This window comes from Ochotona curzoniae, unplaced genomic scaffold (genome assembly GCF_017591425.1).
Source record: "Ochotona curzoniae isolate NIBS_2020 unplaced genomic scaffold, NIBS_Ocur_1.0 contig_2754, whole genome shotgun sequence".
NCBI classification, from domain to species: domain Eukaryota; kingdom Metazoa; phylum Chordata; class Mammalia; order Lagomorpha; family Ochotonidae; genus Ochotona; species Ochotona curzoniae.
In genome coordinates, this window is record NW_024465582.1 from 11,545,494 (window position 1) to 11,565,354 (window position 19,861).

The window sequence follows — 19,861 nt, forward strand, 5'->3', positions numbered from 1 at the left end:
AAAGCCTCTTTGAGTATTATTGTGATTATTCATGTAATAATACTTTTCTTCCAAGATTGTTAGGCAGAGAGCGAAGTCATCATTATACTTATAAATCTTTGTCGATTGTTTTTATTCACAGAAACTTACTAAGCAAACCCTTACTAACACAACACCTCGGGATTGGTTTTAATTTTGATTTCGAAAGATTTCCACAAGGAGGGAGATCATAGGCCGTTCAGCCTAGTAATGAAGATAGTATTTGCACGATTATCGGTCATCAGCCATCAGCCCCGATCGCTGTCCTCACCACCATACATATCGGCCAGCTTTTTGAAGCGGGGCCCCCATTCGCTCAGGTAGTCATAGTCCTGGTTACAGTCGGCGAGGGACTCCAGGGAGCTGAGCGAGCCTGCCAGGGAGTCATTCCCCTCGTACGCATAGGTTGCCAGTGAATCATAAGGGGGCGCACTTGGGTCTGCGTCGTTTTCTTTTAATCTTCGATGGAGAAAATCTTGCACATCAATATTTTCCCAAAGAGGCACCGTCCTCCGTATCTGAAAAATAGTTTCCGGCATCACATCGCGTCTCAGTTTGTTGTCTTCGCGCGCTTCGGGGTTCCTCAACGTGCCAATGTCAAAAGCCTGCGTATCTTCTTCCCCACCACCTTCATCGTTGTAGGTTACAATGTTGTCCCGGACATCATCCTTGGACATAATCAGAGGTTCTTTTTTCCGTTGCTTCTTCAACGCAGCAAATAGCACAACTAAAACTACGAACAAAAATGAGAAAATAATGTTCACTGAATGAGCTTGTAAAGTTTCTTCTTTTTAAAAATGAAATAACTCATTGCCATGGATTATTCATTCATTCATGGTCATTCATTTTCATGAGCTTTCTACAGTCAAATTAATAATGTGGGATCTATCAGAATGGAATTCAGAGAGCCTAGGACAGAGACCGACAAATAAACCCATCATTATTTTCTCTAATCTTGAATTTAATTTCATTGCTTATTTCTCCTATGAATGATAGAATAAACTACACTGCAGTAGAATTCTTTCTGTGTGTGTGTGTGTGTGTGTGTGTGTGTGTGTGTGTGTGTGTGAAATTTAGCCAAGAGAAACCATCACATTTTATATTGTGGTAGGTTATGACTTACTGAACGCATGGCGTGCATAATTTCAAAGGGAGCCCTTTTGCTTTTACTTCAATTCATAGAAATGTAGTCCTCTTTTATGTCACATTTTAGCCTGATCCGTTTAAAGTACTATTTTGAGCAGCTCCTTAGGTTTCCTCAGGTTACCAGATACCAACTACCAATTTGATGTCCTCAGAATATCAAAGGTATTTCAAGAAGAAAAACAAAATTGAAAATGTCTTTTTGAAAACTTTCAACCCCTCACTTTACCTCATAAAATATATAAAATCAGAGAGTCTCTGGAGGTATCAAGTACATCTCTATTGTTATCCATGCAACATCATCGCCTTGCAATGAGCACCTGCTGCTAACCATGCAAATGCACAATGCTCAAAAATTAGTATAAAGGTTGAAAACTTCAAAAACGCTTCGTTATTTTTCATAACAAAATATTCTGGGTTACAAACAATTTTATTCAAAATAATATAAAAGCAGTCTACAGGTAGGCAAAAAGTGGAAGTTTAAATATAAAAAAAAAATAGAAAAAAAATAGAAAAGAACCTAAGTGGGAGTCTATTCAGAATAAAAAAGAAATACTTAAGAATTTCTAGATGGAAAAACTCATCAAATTGACTATGATGTTGGACACTTGAAAGGTATCAGTGATTTTTTGTTTCCCATACGTACATGAATTTCTTGTATATTAGTAAAATACAGACATTTTCAAAGTTGCAGTATGCATACTTTCACGTTTTCTAAAGTAGGACAGAACAAAAGCACAGCGTGAATTAGCATCTCCTCACAGAAACAGTAATCCGAATCTGCGTCTCTAGAACTCTACAGAATACTTCATGGAAGAGCTGACTTCTGCAGCAGCTGGGGCTAGGGTTAGCTATTGCTGTTGGTGATGGAGCATGTCCGAATCACTCTGAGAAATCATTTGGCCAAAGGGATTTTGCCCAGAGTTGCAAAGTCTTCACAGTGAGTCAGAGCCAACACACAGGAGCATTAGAATATAAATTGGACGAGCTCTTTCGCCCTAAGCGTAATGTTTTGGATAAATATTTGATGGAAAGAATTTTTGGAATGTTTTTCATTGCAGCAACTGTTTAATTGAATTAAAGTGTTGTCCTCCTAGTGTATGCATAAATAAAACATTTGCTGTTGGAAGCAAGACTTTATTTAGAAAATAATGCAGTACTACTTATGTCTATGATGCCATATTATCCTGAAATGTCAACTTTCATATCTGCATATAACAAGTTCTATGGGGAATATTTGACTTATGTGGAATAATGTTGCTAAAACCTTTTTTGTTTGTTTGATTTCAGAATAACAGAAAGGAGAATCCTAAGGAAAAAATAATTGTCACATGGAAGCTAGTAAAAGAAATTTCAAACTCTGAGAAATTCATTCAGTCTCTCACTAGTAGAATGAAAGTGTTCACTTGCATTGCATTGGTATGAAGATTAAATGAGCCATTTAATCAATCAGCTATCTTTTGAACAGTGATCCCGGTTGCTCCAAAATGCAGTAGCTAATGTTACACCACACACGCACGCGCACGCGCGTGGATACATACCTACAGTACTTGGTATCTGTTTATGATCTGTCAAAAACTACAACTGTTTCCACGTAAAAGATTTCTAATGCGTTGATTAAATTGAATTTTTTTTAAATAAGTTAAGCACTTCAATCTTCATGTTTGAAGGAAAAACGTTATTTCATATACAGTCACTGTGTGAGTGATAGAATGTTCTATTACAGGAGCAGGTGGCTGTGCTTACCCAGCAGGATGAGGATGCAGAGCAAAATGGCTACTAGAGCCCCCGTGCTCAGGCCTGTGGCGAGCACGAGGGCTTGAGCTGCGCAGGACTGCATGTTGCCATGACTGTCGCAGGCACACACACGGATGGTCAGGGTGCTGGTGCTGCTCTGAATAGGGTAGTCGTTATCGAAGATCAAAATTGGCAGCAAGTAAGTGCTCATCTTGTTGCGGTTGTATCCATCTTTTCGAGTCATGATTCCTGCTGTATTATCTTGGGAAAGAGCAGGGGAAGTAGCAAACAAAAGAAGAACTTGTCACTCTTAGTTTTCCATTTGATGATTTTATATTTTGTAGTTTGATAAAGGTTCAGTACCTTTGTTGTCCACGATGGTGAAATTTGGGTTGAGAGGGAATTCCGGCACTGGTTCAAAAAAGAACTTATGTCCTCGTGGAGGGTCATCTTTGTCCATAACACTGACCGTCTGAATCAACTGCAGCCAAGGGAAAGAAATGAATTCAGTAAACTAAACCAAAACGGGAAACGTTTTCAAAAAATTTTCCAAGGTGTTTTTTTCTGTGTATGTGATTTTGTTTAAGTTCGCAAAATCTACTGAAGAATTCAAGCTGTGGACAGGACGAAAGCAGTGATCAAGAGCATGACTGGGAAGGTTTCTTCCCAAGCCTTCTGCCGCTGCTTCCTCTCAAGGAAGATCCCAGAAAGCAGTGCTGGCTCAGGTGACTGGGCTCCTGCCACAGGAGAGGGAGTCTTGCATGAAGTTCCCGGGGACATGTTATGGACATTTGGGAACTCTGTACATCTGCTCTCTGTGTCTGACACCTAAGTATTTTTCAAAAGTTGATCAAGAGTTAATTTGCAGAGCCTCTCAATGTAATGTCAAATAGAAATTTGATCATCCCAAATATCCTCTTTTCACTATTGTGATTTACCAGCCTGTTTTATCATTAATTTTGACTATGGCTCCATTGTTTACAAGAGGAAACACTTTCTGGAAGTCAGAATATGAAAGTTAAATAGTTGGATGCTTTCTATGCATTAAGGGATCTATTACTGCGTTTTTGGATAGATGAATAATTTACTTAAGTATTTGAGACAAAATTGGCTTTAAAGTGTAAACATTATTAGAACAATTGTATTGCATATTTATTGAAATCACTTACTCCTTTTAAAATCATTTTATTTTTCTATCTTGTGTACTTTAGTGCCAGAAAGAGAGAAAGAAAGAGACCTCCCACCCAAATGCATGCCAGAGTAAAAACAAGATGATGGAACTCAAATTAGGTTTCCCAACTGGTTGACCGAGCCGTAAGTATCATCTGTGTCCTTCCAGGATGCTAACTACCTGAAAACCAGAAGGAGGAACTGATGCAGGACGCAAAATCAGTCACTGAGATAAAGGACAGCATTTCGAGCAATAAGCTGAATGTGGTCCCTGCATTTCTTTCATTAGTAAAAGTTTAAAGTTTATTTTCCTTTGTAAAATCAGAGCTAAAGAAAGAAAATATATAAAATTCAATAATTGTTAAATTACCCTACTTTGATAACCTGATATTATTATGATAAAAATAAATCTTTGATAACATTTTATATCACTAAAGGCCCCAAAATGGCAAAATATTTTGAAATGATGACAGGAGAATTTAACATTTTAAGAGAATATAAAAATTAGCAGCTTAATCATTTTTTACTGTTAATCTGTTCATTTTAAGGAGATCTCCATGGCATGCCAAATGAGCAGACCTTATAATTATATAATATTGATTATAATTTTTATTTATTAAGTATATCTTTATATTTTTCATTTTATATTTAATTAAGTATATTTATTAAGTATGTTTCCATTTATTAATTATAATAAATCATAAAACACATGAACCAATATAGACATACAATATGATATGTTAGTGAAGGACACATGTAGGATACTCTAGGTTGGATTATTATTATTGTATATGATTAGACCCTAATTTACAGTATTTGCAAATGTAACCTTTTGTTTGGAAGTACAATATTAGAAGATACAATCAAGTGAAAATGTGATCATACTGTAATAAAGAAGTCTTTATCCCAATGATTAGAGTTTTGTACTAAAGATCTTAAAAACAAAGCTAGGAAACTGGCGTTGGGATGCAATGGTTAAGCTATCATGATGACACCAGCAGCATATGGGCGTTTTTCTAAGTCCTGACTACTCCACTTCTGCTCCAACTTCATACTAATGTGTCTGGGAAAGTACCTACTAATGTGCCACCTACGTAAGAGACCCAGAACAAACTCCTAGCTCATGGCAAAATATTAGCCCAGTCCTGCCTGGTGTTATCATTTGGGGAATGAACCCATGCACGAAAGAGTCTCTCTTTCTCCTTTTGTCTTCTCACATATATGTATAAATATGCAGTTATATGCAGAAAGACATATAGTAATAATGAAATAAGCAAAGCAATGTGTAGTTCCAATCCATAATCCACGTAATCCCACAGATGAGTGCAAGCACAAGAAGCTAAGAAATGGGAAGGAGAAGATTCTCCATCAGCATTCTCATTAAAAGAGCTGGTGTCCAGCCTAGTCACTGAGACACTTGGATCCTACAGCAAAGAACCTGGGACCAACATCCATCTTTGGCTTCCAACTGTGGCATCCTAGGAAGCAAGAGTGATAGCTCAAATAATAGCGTGATTGGGAAGCCTGGAGAGGGCTCCAGACTCTTGGCCTGCCTTCTGAAAATCCACAGTCATCACAGATCATTAAAAACACACCAGTGTAAACTATTTGACAAGCTTCATCTCTCTCTCTCCTCTGCTCTGCCTGTCTTCCTCTCTCTCTGCCAATGAAATGATTAGAAAATCTACTAATCTATTGTTAGAAAATAAACTTAATGCAATGTGCAATGTCACTTCCATTTATAAGGGATATTATTTTTAAGTTTATCATAATTTATTTACCTGCCCAGGTTTGGCATTTTCACAAACAAATGTTTCATAGTACATAGCAAATTCCGGAGCATGGTCATTTATATCTAGAATTCTGATGAAGACAGGGATGTGGCTACTTTGTTTTGGGTTATCTGCAATGAAAACATGAGTAAGATTTCAGTCTCATTTACAAAGAAGTAATGAAACCACTCACCCCATTTGTAACTTAGCAACAGAACATTTCTATGGTATCTGCTCTCTCAATTGGATTGCTGATGAGTATCTCAACTTTCTTACATGGGAGAAATGGACAGTAAGAGCAAGAAGGAAAATATAATGCAGGATGAAGTCATATTTTGTAACACATAATTTTCTTAGATTGTTTTTATGGGACTGGATTATATTTCTGTACTAATGTAAACTGCACAAGAAAATCAAATTTAAAGAGAATTAATGATTTGATAATCTTTAACATAATATTTAAGATTTTAACCCTCTGTGAATAATTCCTTTAGGATCTCTAATGATACAATTATTCTACTTAAGAAAACAAGTCTGCTTAGCACCATCATTTTACCACTTTGGTGAAAGAAAATGTGATGATAGATGTTTCTGTGACATACTTATCTCTGCAGCTGTAATGGTGATATTATGCCAGGGGGATGTTTCCCGGTCAAGGGTCTTCAAAGTGAAAAGAGAGCCATTTTCTGAGTGGATACTGAAAATTCGGTCCATATCAGTATGCCGATCAATAGAGTATCTGCCAGAAAACAGACTTGTAAAATCCTGAGGTTGATTGAAAATCACTAGATTTCTTTTTCTGCTGTTTCTTAAAACTTTGGAGCATTTCCACAATGAAACGACAAAAACATTTAATGTAAACTGTTTATGCCCTTCTTGAATTTTTAGTTCCTCAAATTTTTATGTGTAAAAATTGATGTTTTAACAATCCTGCTACTCTACAATGGTGAGAATTCTAAAATCTCAGTTTACACATATGGATCCTTTGACATTTCTTATAGTACATTTTTATGGGTTTTGTATGTATTTTTATTCATGTAAAAACTGAATGACAGACGTGTGTGTGTGTATATATATATGTGTGTATGTATGTGTGTGTGAAAAATGAGAGGGAGATCAGCTTTCCAGCGACTGGTCTACCTCTCTGCAAAGTAAGAGCTGCAGACAGATTTCATATGTGGGCGGTAAAGTGTTAAAACACTTGAATCATTCCCTTTTGTCTCCCAGGATGCACCAGTAGGAGGCTGGGTCAGAAATGCAACAAGACCCAAGCTGGTTTTGTGATAAAGGATACAGACATTGCCAAGTGTTGTAGCCACAATGACCACGCTCACTAAATGCATGTATTAACAGTGGCTAATTTTAATGTTTGAGACATTCATGTTAGACTTGATGGGGTCAATAAAAACCTGAATAAATTAAAATATGTTTAAAAATATAAGATATGTGTCTATACAGAACCCTATATGAATGTATATAGAAGAGTTAAATCAAAAAGAGATATTGCCAAAAAACACAAAGAAATTGAGAGGGGAAGAGTAATGAGAATGACCTTAGTTAATGAGCTAATTCATATTGAATGTTTACAATTATTTGTGGCTCAATAATATCTTTATAAAATCAGATTAAAAGATAACATACAGATATTATATAGCACACATGCAGCATTAGTTGATGGAATTCTTGTTTGTAGAGCTGAAAACAAAATGGGTCAAGGGCAAGCATTGGCAGTCATGAACATCTCCACATCGCATGCCATAGTCTTGCTCTCGATTCCAACTTCCTGCTAAAGAGGCTTTGGGGAGGTTGTGGCTGGGATTCCCACAAGCAAGTCTCTGCCAACAGAGTCTCTGCCAACAAGTGTGGGTTCCTACTCATGGCTTCTGTCCAGGGCAGCCTTAACATCTGTTTAAGTGTTTGAGGAATGAAACAGAGAATGGTCTAATTTCTCGCTCTCTCTCTTTTTCTGTTTATTTAGATTAATTTTCTTTGAACTTTCACCAAGAGGAACAATGAAGCAACAATCATATCAATAATAACAGGATTAGAATCTCTGACTGAAGTTAGAGAAATTATCTTGTTCATTTGGAAATCAGCTATGTCTGTGTTGGGCAGAACATTTAAATCTTCACTTTTTAATTCTTATCTCTGAAAAATATGTCATCATGATATCTGCCTTACAGCAGGATAGGACACAAATACAGTAATATCCCCAGAGCACCCAGGAAGCAATGCAACAAAGAAAATGGGCTCTGGAAATAGAATTGATTGATGTAACCACTCTTAATCACACACTGAGAAGATTTTTTGTTTGTTTGTTTTCTTTACATGGCTTTTAACTAGAGAAGGCAACTGCTTTTTTTTTTTTTAAGCAATGTGCTTTCTATTTATTTTATCAAAGCACTTACTTTATTAAGTTGTTCATGGCATCTGGGTCATAAGCTGTGACCTGGCCAATGATGCTACCCTCCTTCACATCCTCATCGACTTCTAGCAAGTATGCCCGTTTACTGAACACAGGGGGCTCATCCACGTCTTCCACTGCTATCTTGACGATGGCTGTATCTTTGAAAGGTCCCAGGCGTACAAACCGTGGGTCAGGATGAATGTTACTTGCATCCACTCTTAAAGTGTACAACTTTTTTTTTTCAAAATCTAAATTCTGAAATTAAATAAAATATGAAAATTAGCATATCATGTAAAATATAAGACAATTTAAAATTATAACCATGTTGCCTTAATATTTAAAGTTATGATATAATAATTTGCTCATTGGTACATAGGTATACAAGATAAATGAATAAACTTGTATTTTTCCTTCTATCTATTTAAGGGAGTTAAACATAATATTGCAGTTTTTAAAATTGGTTCCAATTTTGTGCTGTATTTCAATGCTTTCGGTCAGAAGTAAATCATGGATTCTAGAATAGATCTATTGATTATGTAATATCATTATTATCAAAAATATAGTTAAAGAGGAGCAGCCTTGATAATTAGTATATGATATTCATTCATTTAGTATTTATTGAAATTAATATATGAATTAAATAAATGAAAGTAATACTATGTAAAAAATTCAGTATAGAGCTAAATTATACCATGTCAAGTTTCTGAATGTTTTCTATGCTACATTAAAATTAAGAAAAACTGACATAAAGTATATGGCATTTGCATCTCTCATTTATTTGAATTGACCACCACACTTATCATCAAGCACCTTCTAAAGATCTTGAATATCATGTTGGCAAAGTGCCTATGTGTTCTTCCTTGAAACAACACTAAGTACTATTGAGTTTTTCCAAGTCTAATTTGAGTACTGTCTCTTTTAAGCACAGAAATCATATCACATAATAAGTGTTGATTAAAAAGTTGCTTTAATTAATTTGAAGTGAAACTACAACTCTTTCTACTTATAGTAGGGTAAACATCAGATAATGGAAGTAATAAAAACCCAGGCCTTGCTTTCCTTCAATAAAAAGCAGAAACAGCTATAGAGCAGTCAATTTGAAATTGAAGACAGCCAAAAGAAACCTGTTTGACAGTTATAATCCCTTCCTGTGTATCCTTGTCAGTGATGACATCAAAGACATCTGCTCCTTCTCCTTCCGCGATGCTGTACTCCATCTCAGCGTTTTCTCCGACATCAGGGTCATTGGCTTTTATCCTTCCAAGATGGGTTCCAAGAGGGACAGACTCAGGAAAATGAAATTGATATGTTTCTGAAAATTAAATCAGAGCAGTGTTGACATTTCATCTTTAGATGACAAGAACTTTTTCATTCTCTGTGCCTATCTTGTTTTAATTAATTTTAAATTGCTATTTTTCTTTTTCATTACAGAGAACTGCAAGCTGACAAAAATTACAGATTTACTAGGTTAAAAGATATCTGTAAAGGCTAAACACTCTCATCTCGTGAGAAATGCAAGTTGCAAAAGGGTGACGTGAATGATTTTCTCAAGGTTATTTAGGTAATAAGTGCGAGGCTAATATCAGAATCCAGAACTTTTGACTTCCATGTTGAGCTAGAGCTTTCCAAATTTGCATTGCTCATTTCACATGATATCAAGTAGGTAAGAACAGGAAATGAACATGAATTATGCATTTGCGTTGTACCAGAGATAGGAAAACAGCTCCACACACAGCGGTGTCTGTTTTCCTGCTTGTTTTAATCTTCATAGGATTAAGCACAATTTGGATATTTCTGTTATGTGGAGTAACATCCAATCACATTGTATTTTACTGTTCCTGCAAGCATTTGTGCCTTTCTAATCATAGGACAACAAGAAGAAGAAAATATATTTTAAAAAAGTTAAATCTGTGAATATTTTAAATATACTTTATTGCATATGATAATCTAATATAATAAAAAAATCAGCAGTGCTAATCTACTTAATCTTTGCAGTGCTTCTCTATGCTGCTAATTTAGTGAATTATCTTCAAGATTGGAGCTCTTGAAATCTATCCTCAAGATTTGGGGACAGAGGTGCATAAAATTTAATCCTCTGACCTCAAAATCTATCACCATTTTCAGTCTGTAGGAAACTGAGATTTGTTCTTCTGGAGGGAAAGGCTGTTGGACTTGTTTTTATGTGCAAGCTAACTGTAACCCTGGGCAAATGAGTATTAGAGCAGCGCTGTGTTTTCAGATTTCTCTCCAGACCAAAGCAAGCATGCTTACTCTTCGGAAAACGAGGGGGATTGTTGTTGACGTCCGTCAGGCTGATATTCACTGTGGTGGTTCCAGAAAGGCCTCCCATCTGGCCCCCCATATCTTTGGCCTGTATAACCACTTGGTACAGCTCACGATTCTCTCTGCTCATATCCGGTAATGCCGTTTTTATTATGCCTTTTGAAAAGTGAACAAAAGTTAAGCAGTTATTCTTTGAATTTTAAAATGAAAGCAAGATAAGGTTCATTTTATAGAAGCAGATGAACAAGTGTATACAATTTTGATGTATCTAAATGTTTTATTTTTTTTTAAGATTTATTTATTTTTATTGGAAAGGGAGATGTAAAGAGAGGAGAGACAGAGAGCAAAATCTTCCCTCTGATGATTCACTCCCCAAGTGAGTGCAACAGCCAGTGATGCGCTGATCTGAAGCCGGGAACCAGGAACTTCTTCTGGGTCTCCCACATGGGTGCAGGGTCCCAAAGCTTTGGGCTGTCCTTGACTGCTTTCCCAGGCCACAGGCAGGGAGCTGGATGGGAAGTGGAGCTGCCGGGATTAGAACCGGCGTCCATATGGCATCCCGGCACGTTCAAGGCGAGGACTTTAGCTGCTAGGCCACGCCGCCAGGCCCTAACTGTGTTTTCAATCTACCAAAAAAATTAACATGATTTGTAGAATAGAAAGGATTGTACGCCAGGCTGCTGTTTTATAGAATGGATTTTGCTAAATCATTTTAATTATTCTTTTGATTAACAAAAATTAACACTAAGCAGACAACAGCCAAATAATCCTGAATATTTAGTATTATTGTATTTCTGTGGGTTTTGAATAATTTTCAATATGGCAGAATATATTGCATTTCTGTAAAATTCTGTATTGACTGGTTTACACTTAAGTCCTTTACATAACTAGTTGAATAAATAAGGTTTCAAATAACTTACTCAAAGAATAGAAAGTTTGTTTTTGTCTCCAGGAAGAATTACAATAAACAATTAGAAGCCTGGCATTTCATGGATGGGTTTTAAAATATGGAAATGTTTCTAAAGCAGCTATGCATGCAAATGTTGAATCAGGAAGGACAAAGCAGATACTCAATGCTGTTACCTGATTCAGGGTCCACTGAAAAATAGGGCTGTCCCTGCAATATGCTGTAGACGACTTTGGCGCTGTTTCCGTAGTTTTCGTCATCAGCATCTGTCGCTGTCACTTGTATCACAGATGTGCCTACATAACCCCCCCCACACCCAAAACACAGACACGTAAATACTTCTTAAGTCGAAAATAACTTTCCCATCTTTATTTTAATTTTGCTAGTGTGTATGTTAGGGCACTCTACATGTTTTAACCAATGTGTAAATAAGATCACTTTCCTCAACCATTCTTAGTTTTTCAGTATTCATAAATTTTCATTTGTGATATCTAAGAAAACTATTTAAAATAAAGATATCGTTACAAAAATTGGGTATAATAAGTTTAATATTGAGTTTTAATGTATTAAAATTACTGTAGCAGAACATTTGAGAAAGCATTTTCATTAAATATAGCATACATGAAAGTTGTTACTGAATCTATTGGTAATTTGATTTGTGTACTTAAGGATGGGATCAATATTTAATATTTTTCTGTGATGCTTTATTCTGGTAGATTGAAGTTAATAATTTGAATGACAACTGAGGTGATGCTGATGGTATGATGAATCAAAATTGACCTAAACCTGATGAACATTTTGAGCATATATGCTATCTCTTCGCAAAGTGACTGCTATTAGAATATAGATAACATAGATGATGTCTATTGATCTGCTATAATATATTGATTATTTGCTGCACATTTGAGATTCAGCATTCTGCAGAAGAAAGTAATATTCAATTTTAGAGTGACACTGCAATTTAGTATTACATTAAATTGTATTGCATAAATTAATATATTTTATTATAAGTCATATTGTTTTAAGATATGAAAGTGATTTAAAAGACCTTGTTTCAGGAGATAAGTGTGAGACTGACAAACTTTTTGTATATTTTTGCAGTATCTCTATATAAAGTCACTGCTAATTGAAGCTTACCATAGCCTTCTTTGGACAAAGTGACACTGTGGAGTACTTTCTCATATAACATACATCATTTTTTAAATTTTTGATTCTGATCTTACATAGAATTTCTTGACAGGAAAAATCATAGAACCCTTTCTCTAACACATTACATATCATTCAAAAGCTTTTCCAATTAAGTTGTCTTGAAGCTTCCTCGAGATTTGTACATATGCTTACACATATTCAAAGGTGTGAATAGCATACATTCAAATGAATGCTAACATTTAACTTCATGTGGATATGTTTGAATATTGACATATGGATTCAGCAGCTTTCCTCCCCTCTGCCCCTTCTCCTAATGAACCCAACATGAACACTTGAATCCCTTGTTTTGAGTCTGATCCCTCACTTGAATTTGAAAGTATCTGCACTATCCCATGTGCAAAGAGAAATACTAGCTACTAATATAATCTATCCTGAATCTGATTTTTCATTTTAAAGTAATTCGCTCATATCCCCAATGAATCAAAGCAGAAGTAACATGGTGATTTTTTTCCCACTATAGTAAGGCTTGCAGTTCAATCAGACTTGTTTCTCCAAACTATGTTTTGTTCTTATATTTTATAAATCTTACCTGATTAGATATTAGTCAAAATATTTCTTTTCATATTTGATTATTGTTACTATCTAAATTATTAAAAATTGCCAATACAATAAAAGTACTTAGATCATCGATTCTATAACATTTAGTGGGCCATTGGTTAGTTTACTTTTAAAATCAGTACCAGTTTTAGCTGTAGGAATAAGCAAGACCAGGGTTCCCTGAAATAATTTTCAGTTTGCATGTCAGGCAGAGTTACATAATGTAAACTATTCAAAAATATTATCGGAGGATTTTTGTCACCAGTCTACTAATAGTTTATTTGATCCTTATTTTCAATACTCAATCTACATGAGCCCCGGGTTTGTATTGAAAGAAGTGTGAGTTTGAAGTTCTGTTTGCATGCCTAATCACAGAGGATTTTAATGATCAAATGAGAGAGTGTTTCTCCCGAAATGTGTCAAATACAAGCGTTAGTTTTTATTATTCAAAATAATGCAAACAAAATTCCCCCAAAATGCTCACACTTCCTGTCATTAATTTCAGTTCAGGCAAGATATTTTCCATTTGACTTCCATTTGATCACTTGAATAGAGGCAAGCATGTTGAATGAAGTGTAATGGAGTAACTAATCTCGATAATAACTTTAGATATTTTACAAGCCTAATAGGAGACACTGAAGTATACACAATTAAACATAGTGAAGAATGGGATTGTGTGCACCTAACAGAAGTTCTGAAGAGGCCAAATGTAACAGTCAAATGTGAAAATATTTACTACAGCAAGCAAGCCAGTAAAATAGTTCACAGAAATTAATATATACCTACCAACTGCAGACATTTCAGGAACGCTGGCAGTGTATACGTCTTTGGTGAATTTTGGTTCATTGTCATTAATATCATGGATTTTAATGATGAATTCAGATTCTGGCTCCACCTGGCGCCCGGTCTTTCTGTCTATTGCCTTGGCACGAAGAATATACAGGGACTTCTCTTCTCTGTCTAATTTCTTTGCAGCATGTATGTCTCCTGTATTCTCATCTATAACGAAGAGACTGCCAGCCCCATCTCCTGTTAATATGTATTTTAAATTTCCATCTCCTTTATCTTGGTCAGTGTGAAGCTTCAAAGAAGTACAAAAGAACAAATCTGTAAATACATGCAATCTTATTGTGAAAAAATAATTTTGGCATATATCAGTTTGTCTCCGCGTAGCATAATTACAACGAGGATTTTAATAGTCAAATTAATTTTTGCTGAGGGAGGGAGAATATATGTTTCAATTTTACGGCGCTCAAAATCTTGAAACAACCATAATTATGGATCAGAGTGAGTTAAATCTGAGGCAAAATTTAGATTTTTCCTTTAAAAGAAAGTGTTTCAAATATATTTATGAATAGAACGCTGAGATTTAAAATTTTAGGGCATTTAAAAGGAAAATAAGTTTACTAAATTAGACACCGAGAGTAAAACATAAACAAATAGTGATTGCATTAAATCTCGAACGCGTGATGTGAAGAATCTGAGAATATAATAAGGACAAAGTTAGGTTGATAATTATTCATTAGGATTAATAATATGATAGATTACTTTCTGCAAAGATCAAAGATTGTCATTAAAACATATTCCTGTTTGGGAAAAATTATATTTATATAGACATCCTTAATTTCAAATGGTTTATGACTTATGGATTTACATTAGGCTTTATAAATCACACCTGAAGGGAAGTATACATTTTTCACTAATTGCCATTTTGCCTTTGAACAAAACTTTGCGTAAAAGATCTTAATGTTGACGACTCATCACTCAATATATATTATGAAGAGATCATGTCATTATAGAAAGTTTCCACAGAAAATGGTCAAAGTTTTTCAATTCTAGCACTGTTTGAAAACTAAGCTTATTTAAACATTGAACTGATATGTTATCCTGGCATGTATTTATACAGCTATGTAGCACAATGTGATGCTTTGATATACTTGCATGCATGATGGTGACAATACTACATAACTTCACATTGTATGTTTCAAAATAACTAAAATCATACATAGGTGTTAAAAGTGAAATTAGAGTCAACAATAATCTATGCTTGCCACAGCATCTTCTGGAGAAACAGAGATCTTCCCTGCCGGGTTCACTTTCCAGATGGCTACAGTGATTAGAGCTGTGCTTACACCTGGGAGGAGAAAGAGAAGCCAGGAACTTCTTTTGGGTCTCCCATGTGAGACCAGAGCCCCAAGCATTAGGGCCATCATCTACTGCCTTTCTAAGCCATTTCAAGGGAGCTGGGTCAGCAGTAGAACAGTCCAGAATAGAACCAGCATCCATATGGCACACCAGTATTGCAGGTGGCAGCTTACTGCATTATGCCACAGCACCAGCACTGAATCTGCATTTTTCTCAGTAAATTAGGTAGTGTTCTATGTCTACTAGATTAGCATCCTCATTCAAACTCTTTACTTATCAGAAAAAATAATGTAGCCAAGAATAGTAGATATAGTCATCATTTTATTGTCTAAGTGTGATCAATATAAAAAATTTCAAACAAAAGTTAATATTATAATAAAGATGTTGCATGGGCAGATGATAATATTCAAAAAGCAGTAAAATTGCTTGTAGTTTTCTGTCTGCCTAATTCCTGCCACAATATTATATATACACTGTGTCATTGATAAAGCTTTCCTTCTATTCATCAACTAGTTCATTCCCAAAACGACTGAGAGGGCTGGGTCAAGTCAAAGCCAGGAGCTTGGACCTGAACCTGGAACTGCTACCCCACAAGAGTAGCAGACAGGCAAGCCATTGAGCCATCACCTGTGCCTCCCAGGTTGAAAAGCAGAAACCTGGTTAAGGGGGAGTAACTGGAATTCATACCTGAAACTGACAGGAGACATGATATCCTGAGCCTTGAACAAACTGTTGCATCAAAAGCCAGATATTATTTACTGAAGTAAAAGGCCATATTGAAAAAAGAAATAGGTTTAGAAGTAGACTGCAGTGAATTAGGTTGCCTCTTGGGGTGCCCAAATCCCATACTGGGGTTTCAGTGCAGCTGTAGCTCCCACTGATTTGTGTGAGGGCCGAGTATGAAATGGGCAGGAGCGGGCTGGACTGCAATAACCATTGATTTGTGTGGAAGACAGGAATACAGATACAGGGGAAAAAAACAATGATTAGTGTGGAAACATTGGTCTTACCCACTTTCCTGTAGCCCTTGACCTTTTGTAACCTAAGCAACTATGTAAGATTATAAAAATAATCAAAATTAATTAATTCAAAAAATGACAAAATACTTTACTGCACAGCAACAAAGATTCTTTCAGTGGGAGCATGCTCATAGAATGCAGAGACGGTAACATGTTTCTTGTCACCCTGCAGAAGTTGATGATAGAATGATGGGATGGCCTATTGTTGACTCACTTGCATTGCCGGTGGTTGGCAATGCTTTGTGGAACTGGAGCACGGCTTGCAGGTTTTACACACTCCGAATTTTTGTTCCACACACACACAGTGAACATTTTCTCATATCTGGGATTTATAGTTAGGACGCAAATCCTAGGAACAGGAGCAGAAATATTCAGTGGTAATTGTAATGGCCCACCAAGAAACAATGATTTGTTTCTTGCTTAAGTGCTCTTACTCTCTCCCAATTCTGAGGGATCTTCCAGGTGTATTCTATGCCTTTAGGATCGACATCTTGTGAATAACACTCAGGGAATATCGCTCCCTGAAACATCATGGCAGATTTATCCATTTGTTTCCCCCAGTCATTGTGGCACATTATCTGTTAGAGTTGAACACCAAAAGTGCCACTCTTTCTCCTCTGCTTCTTTCTCAAATCTCACATGTTTTCTGGAGACTCAGGATCCTGTGAGTCCATCTGAAAACCAAGTTCATGGAACAAACCCTGCAAAGAAATTGTTAACCTCTCTCCAATTTTTTTCACAGGAAAAATATCCCTGTGTATTTGGATCTGATAAGTGAATTCTCCAGAAAGGAGAAGTAGTTCCGACTAATTACACCTTCTAGCAATGGTTTTGCATGTGACACTTATTGTAGATTGATTGTGACCATTCTGTGCTTTCTTCCCAAATGCATTAATGTCTGCCTCTGACTTTGGGTTAAAACAGTGTGAAGTAGTCTATGTGGTGTTTTATAATGACAGATTAATGTTTTATATTTCTGGAGTAATATCCTGGGTCAATCTATTTTTCATATTTGTTTGAAAGATTTATGAGTTATACATGGTGAATAAGTCACACTGATTGATTTGGCCAAAAGAAAGAAAGAACAAAATAGAGAGAGAAATCTCTCAGCAGGTTCATTGTGAAAAGTCTGCAACACCCTGAGCTGGACCATTCTGAAATGATAAGCCTGAAACTCATTCTCATTGTTGCCTGTGGACTCTGCTACCCAACGGCTGGGCCATCTCTTGCTGTCTCTCAGACTTTGTATTAATTTGAAGGGAAATCAAAGTTATGACATGAATTCAGGTCCTTTGGTTTGGAATACAGCAATTTCAAAGTGCATCTTAGCTTCATTTCAAATGCCTGTCTAATGTCTTTTTCATAATTAGAAAACTGCTAGAAGACACATTCTAATAGGACTACACTTCTAAAATAATTAGCAGTGGAGGACATGTTAAGAATGAACTTTTTAACTGTAAATTGACAAAAGAGATTTTTTTCGATAGTTGTGTAACTTTAGTGTGGTGTATAATTGTGATGGATGTTTTTATTTATAACCTGCTGCTACTTCATCACAGGAAAATTGAACTAGAACTGTCATTTCATGAAATTGTTTTAAATTTGTTTATTTATGTGAAAGATGGAGAGACTCTTAGGTTTTCTGACTTGCTTCTCAAATGCCTTAAAGGGCAGGCTTGTGGAAACTATTTAAGGAACCAGGAAAATCAGTCTGGATTTCCCCTGTGGTCGGCAGAGGCCCAAGTACTTAGGGCATCTTTTAAACTTTTAGCAGAGATTGGGTCAGAAGTAGAGCAGTCAGGACCCAAACACACATTCTGATTGTGATCTGGCATAAAAAGCAATGGCTTAATTTGCTAAACCGCAATGCCAGTAGCATTACATGAAATTTAATGGGAACTACTGAACTTCCTCAATTGTCATTGATGGAAAATGTGACTAACACAGAATTCTGAGAGTTAAGCATTATATAACTAACTGCTAAACTTGAAGTGAGAGATTTGTTTCTTCTAATTTGCTCATAGACAAGTTTTCAAGTCAGTAAGAATGCTTCTCATTTATAAAGTGAAAAATGAATTTGAGTGAAATCCTGAGCAAGAATAATCACAAAAATATTTGCAGAAGGTGATGGCACAAGAAGACCATAATACTCTTACATCCAATTGTATCACATTATTAGAAATATCTGTAACCTAAATATGCGGAGACTGCAACTTGAGCAGAAATCAAGCTTGGCCATTTAGCAGAACCTGCTTATGTTTCTGGTGTCAAAATTTGCCCAAGGAAATGTCTTTTGTTAGCAATTTATTTCAAGTGAAATTGCTAGCAGCCATCAAAAACACCCTTGCCATGAAAGGATATTAAATATTTCTGAAGCCAGAGAGTAGCTCCTGTCTTGTCTAATGACAGAGAGAGCTCAGACTAACGAAAGAATAGCATAATGGAGCCCACTTATAATGAAGAAGTATTAGCCTAACAGGCATGTCATGAGAGAGACGTGCAAGATGATTTTGCCACATACATAGAATAATGGGCAAACTGTTTCATTTGCTCAACTCTGAAAGCAGATTTTTCTGTAGAACATCCTACTTACTTTCTTCACAGCACAAGCTTGCTGATTTTTGTTTTTTTGGTTAAGACACAATAGGCTGCTGAATCACTCAAGACAGTTTGCAGATTAAACATTATCTTACGCTTTTAAAAATGGGCACATGCACTAGTTGCAAAGAATAATACCACGTAGAATAAAATGTATTTTTTGAATATTGTGAAACTTTGAATATTTGGATTAAGAGCCATATGCTCAACAATGATACAAAAGATAAGTGTGCACTGCCAGGGAACAGTTAGATTTTTATAGACTCTTGGTTTATAGCTTTGCTCTACACAAATATAGCTTTTGCTCTAAACAAATGTTTTTAAAGAATTATCTTATTTTTATTTGAAAGGAAGAGCTAGAGAACGAAAAAGAATGAGAGAGAGAGAACATTTACATCATTGTTTGCTCCCCAAATAAAACTGCAACAGTTGAAGCTGAACTAATCAAAAACCAGGAGCCATGAATTAGCATACTACACCACAGTGCCAGTCCCCGTTATTGCAAAATTAAATGAATCATAAAGTGGATATAGCCTATTTTTTTTGGTAAATTCATAAACAATAAGAAATATAAAGAAGCAAGCAAAAAACAACAACATGGCATCTCCTAAAGGCAATTGAATGCTCAGGCACTGAGTGAATAGCTGGGCTGACTTACTGGTTTCAAGAAATGATCCAGGTCTCTGCTTACTGCCCAAGAATGCTGTGCAGGGCAGCTCAAGGAACATTTACTTCTTCTTTTTTCTTATTGCAAAGTCAGATGTATAGAGGGAGGACGAGAGACAGAGAGGAAGATCTTCCCATCTGATGATTCACTCCCCAAGTGACTAGCTGGTAGCTAGGAGCCAGGAATTCTTCTGGGTCTCTGACCCGGGTGCAGGGTCCCAAGGACTTGGTCCATCTTCAACTGCTTTCC

At 36.0% G+C, this 19,861-nt stretch overlaps 1 protein-coding gene across 1 annotated transcript in view; it reads right to left on the minus strand.

Moving 5' to 3' along the window:
* Positions 1–266: 266 nt before the first annotated feature.
* CDH9 (cadherin 9) overlaps positions 267–19,861 on the minus strand; it is a 60,976-nt gene continuing 41,381 nt past the window's right edge. The window contains exons 3-12 of the mRNA XM_040977323.1: positions 13,970–14,264; positions 11,614–11,733; positions 10,519–10,686; positions 9,372–9,559; positions 8,249–8,502; positions 6,443–6,579; positions 5,850–5,971; positions 3,262–3,379; positions 2,908–3,159; positions 267–751 (exon numbers count right to left, since the gene is read on the minus strand). Of these exons, the coding sequence (XP_040833257.1) occupies positions 267–751; positions 2,908–3,159; positions 3,262–3,379; positions 5,850–5,971; positions 6,443–6,579; positions 8,249–8,502; positions 9,372–9,559; positions 10,519–10,686; positions 11,614–11,733; positions 13,970–14,264 (2,139 nt within the window). The remainder of the gene's footprint in view (positions 752–2,907; positions 3,160–3,261; positions 3,380–5,849; positions 5,972–6,442; positions 6,580–8,248; positions 8,503–9,371; positions 9,560–10,518; positions 10,687–11,613; positions 11,734–13,969; positions 14,265–19,861) is intronic.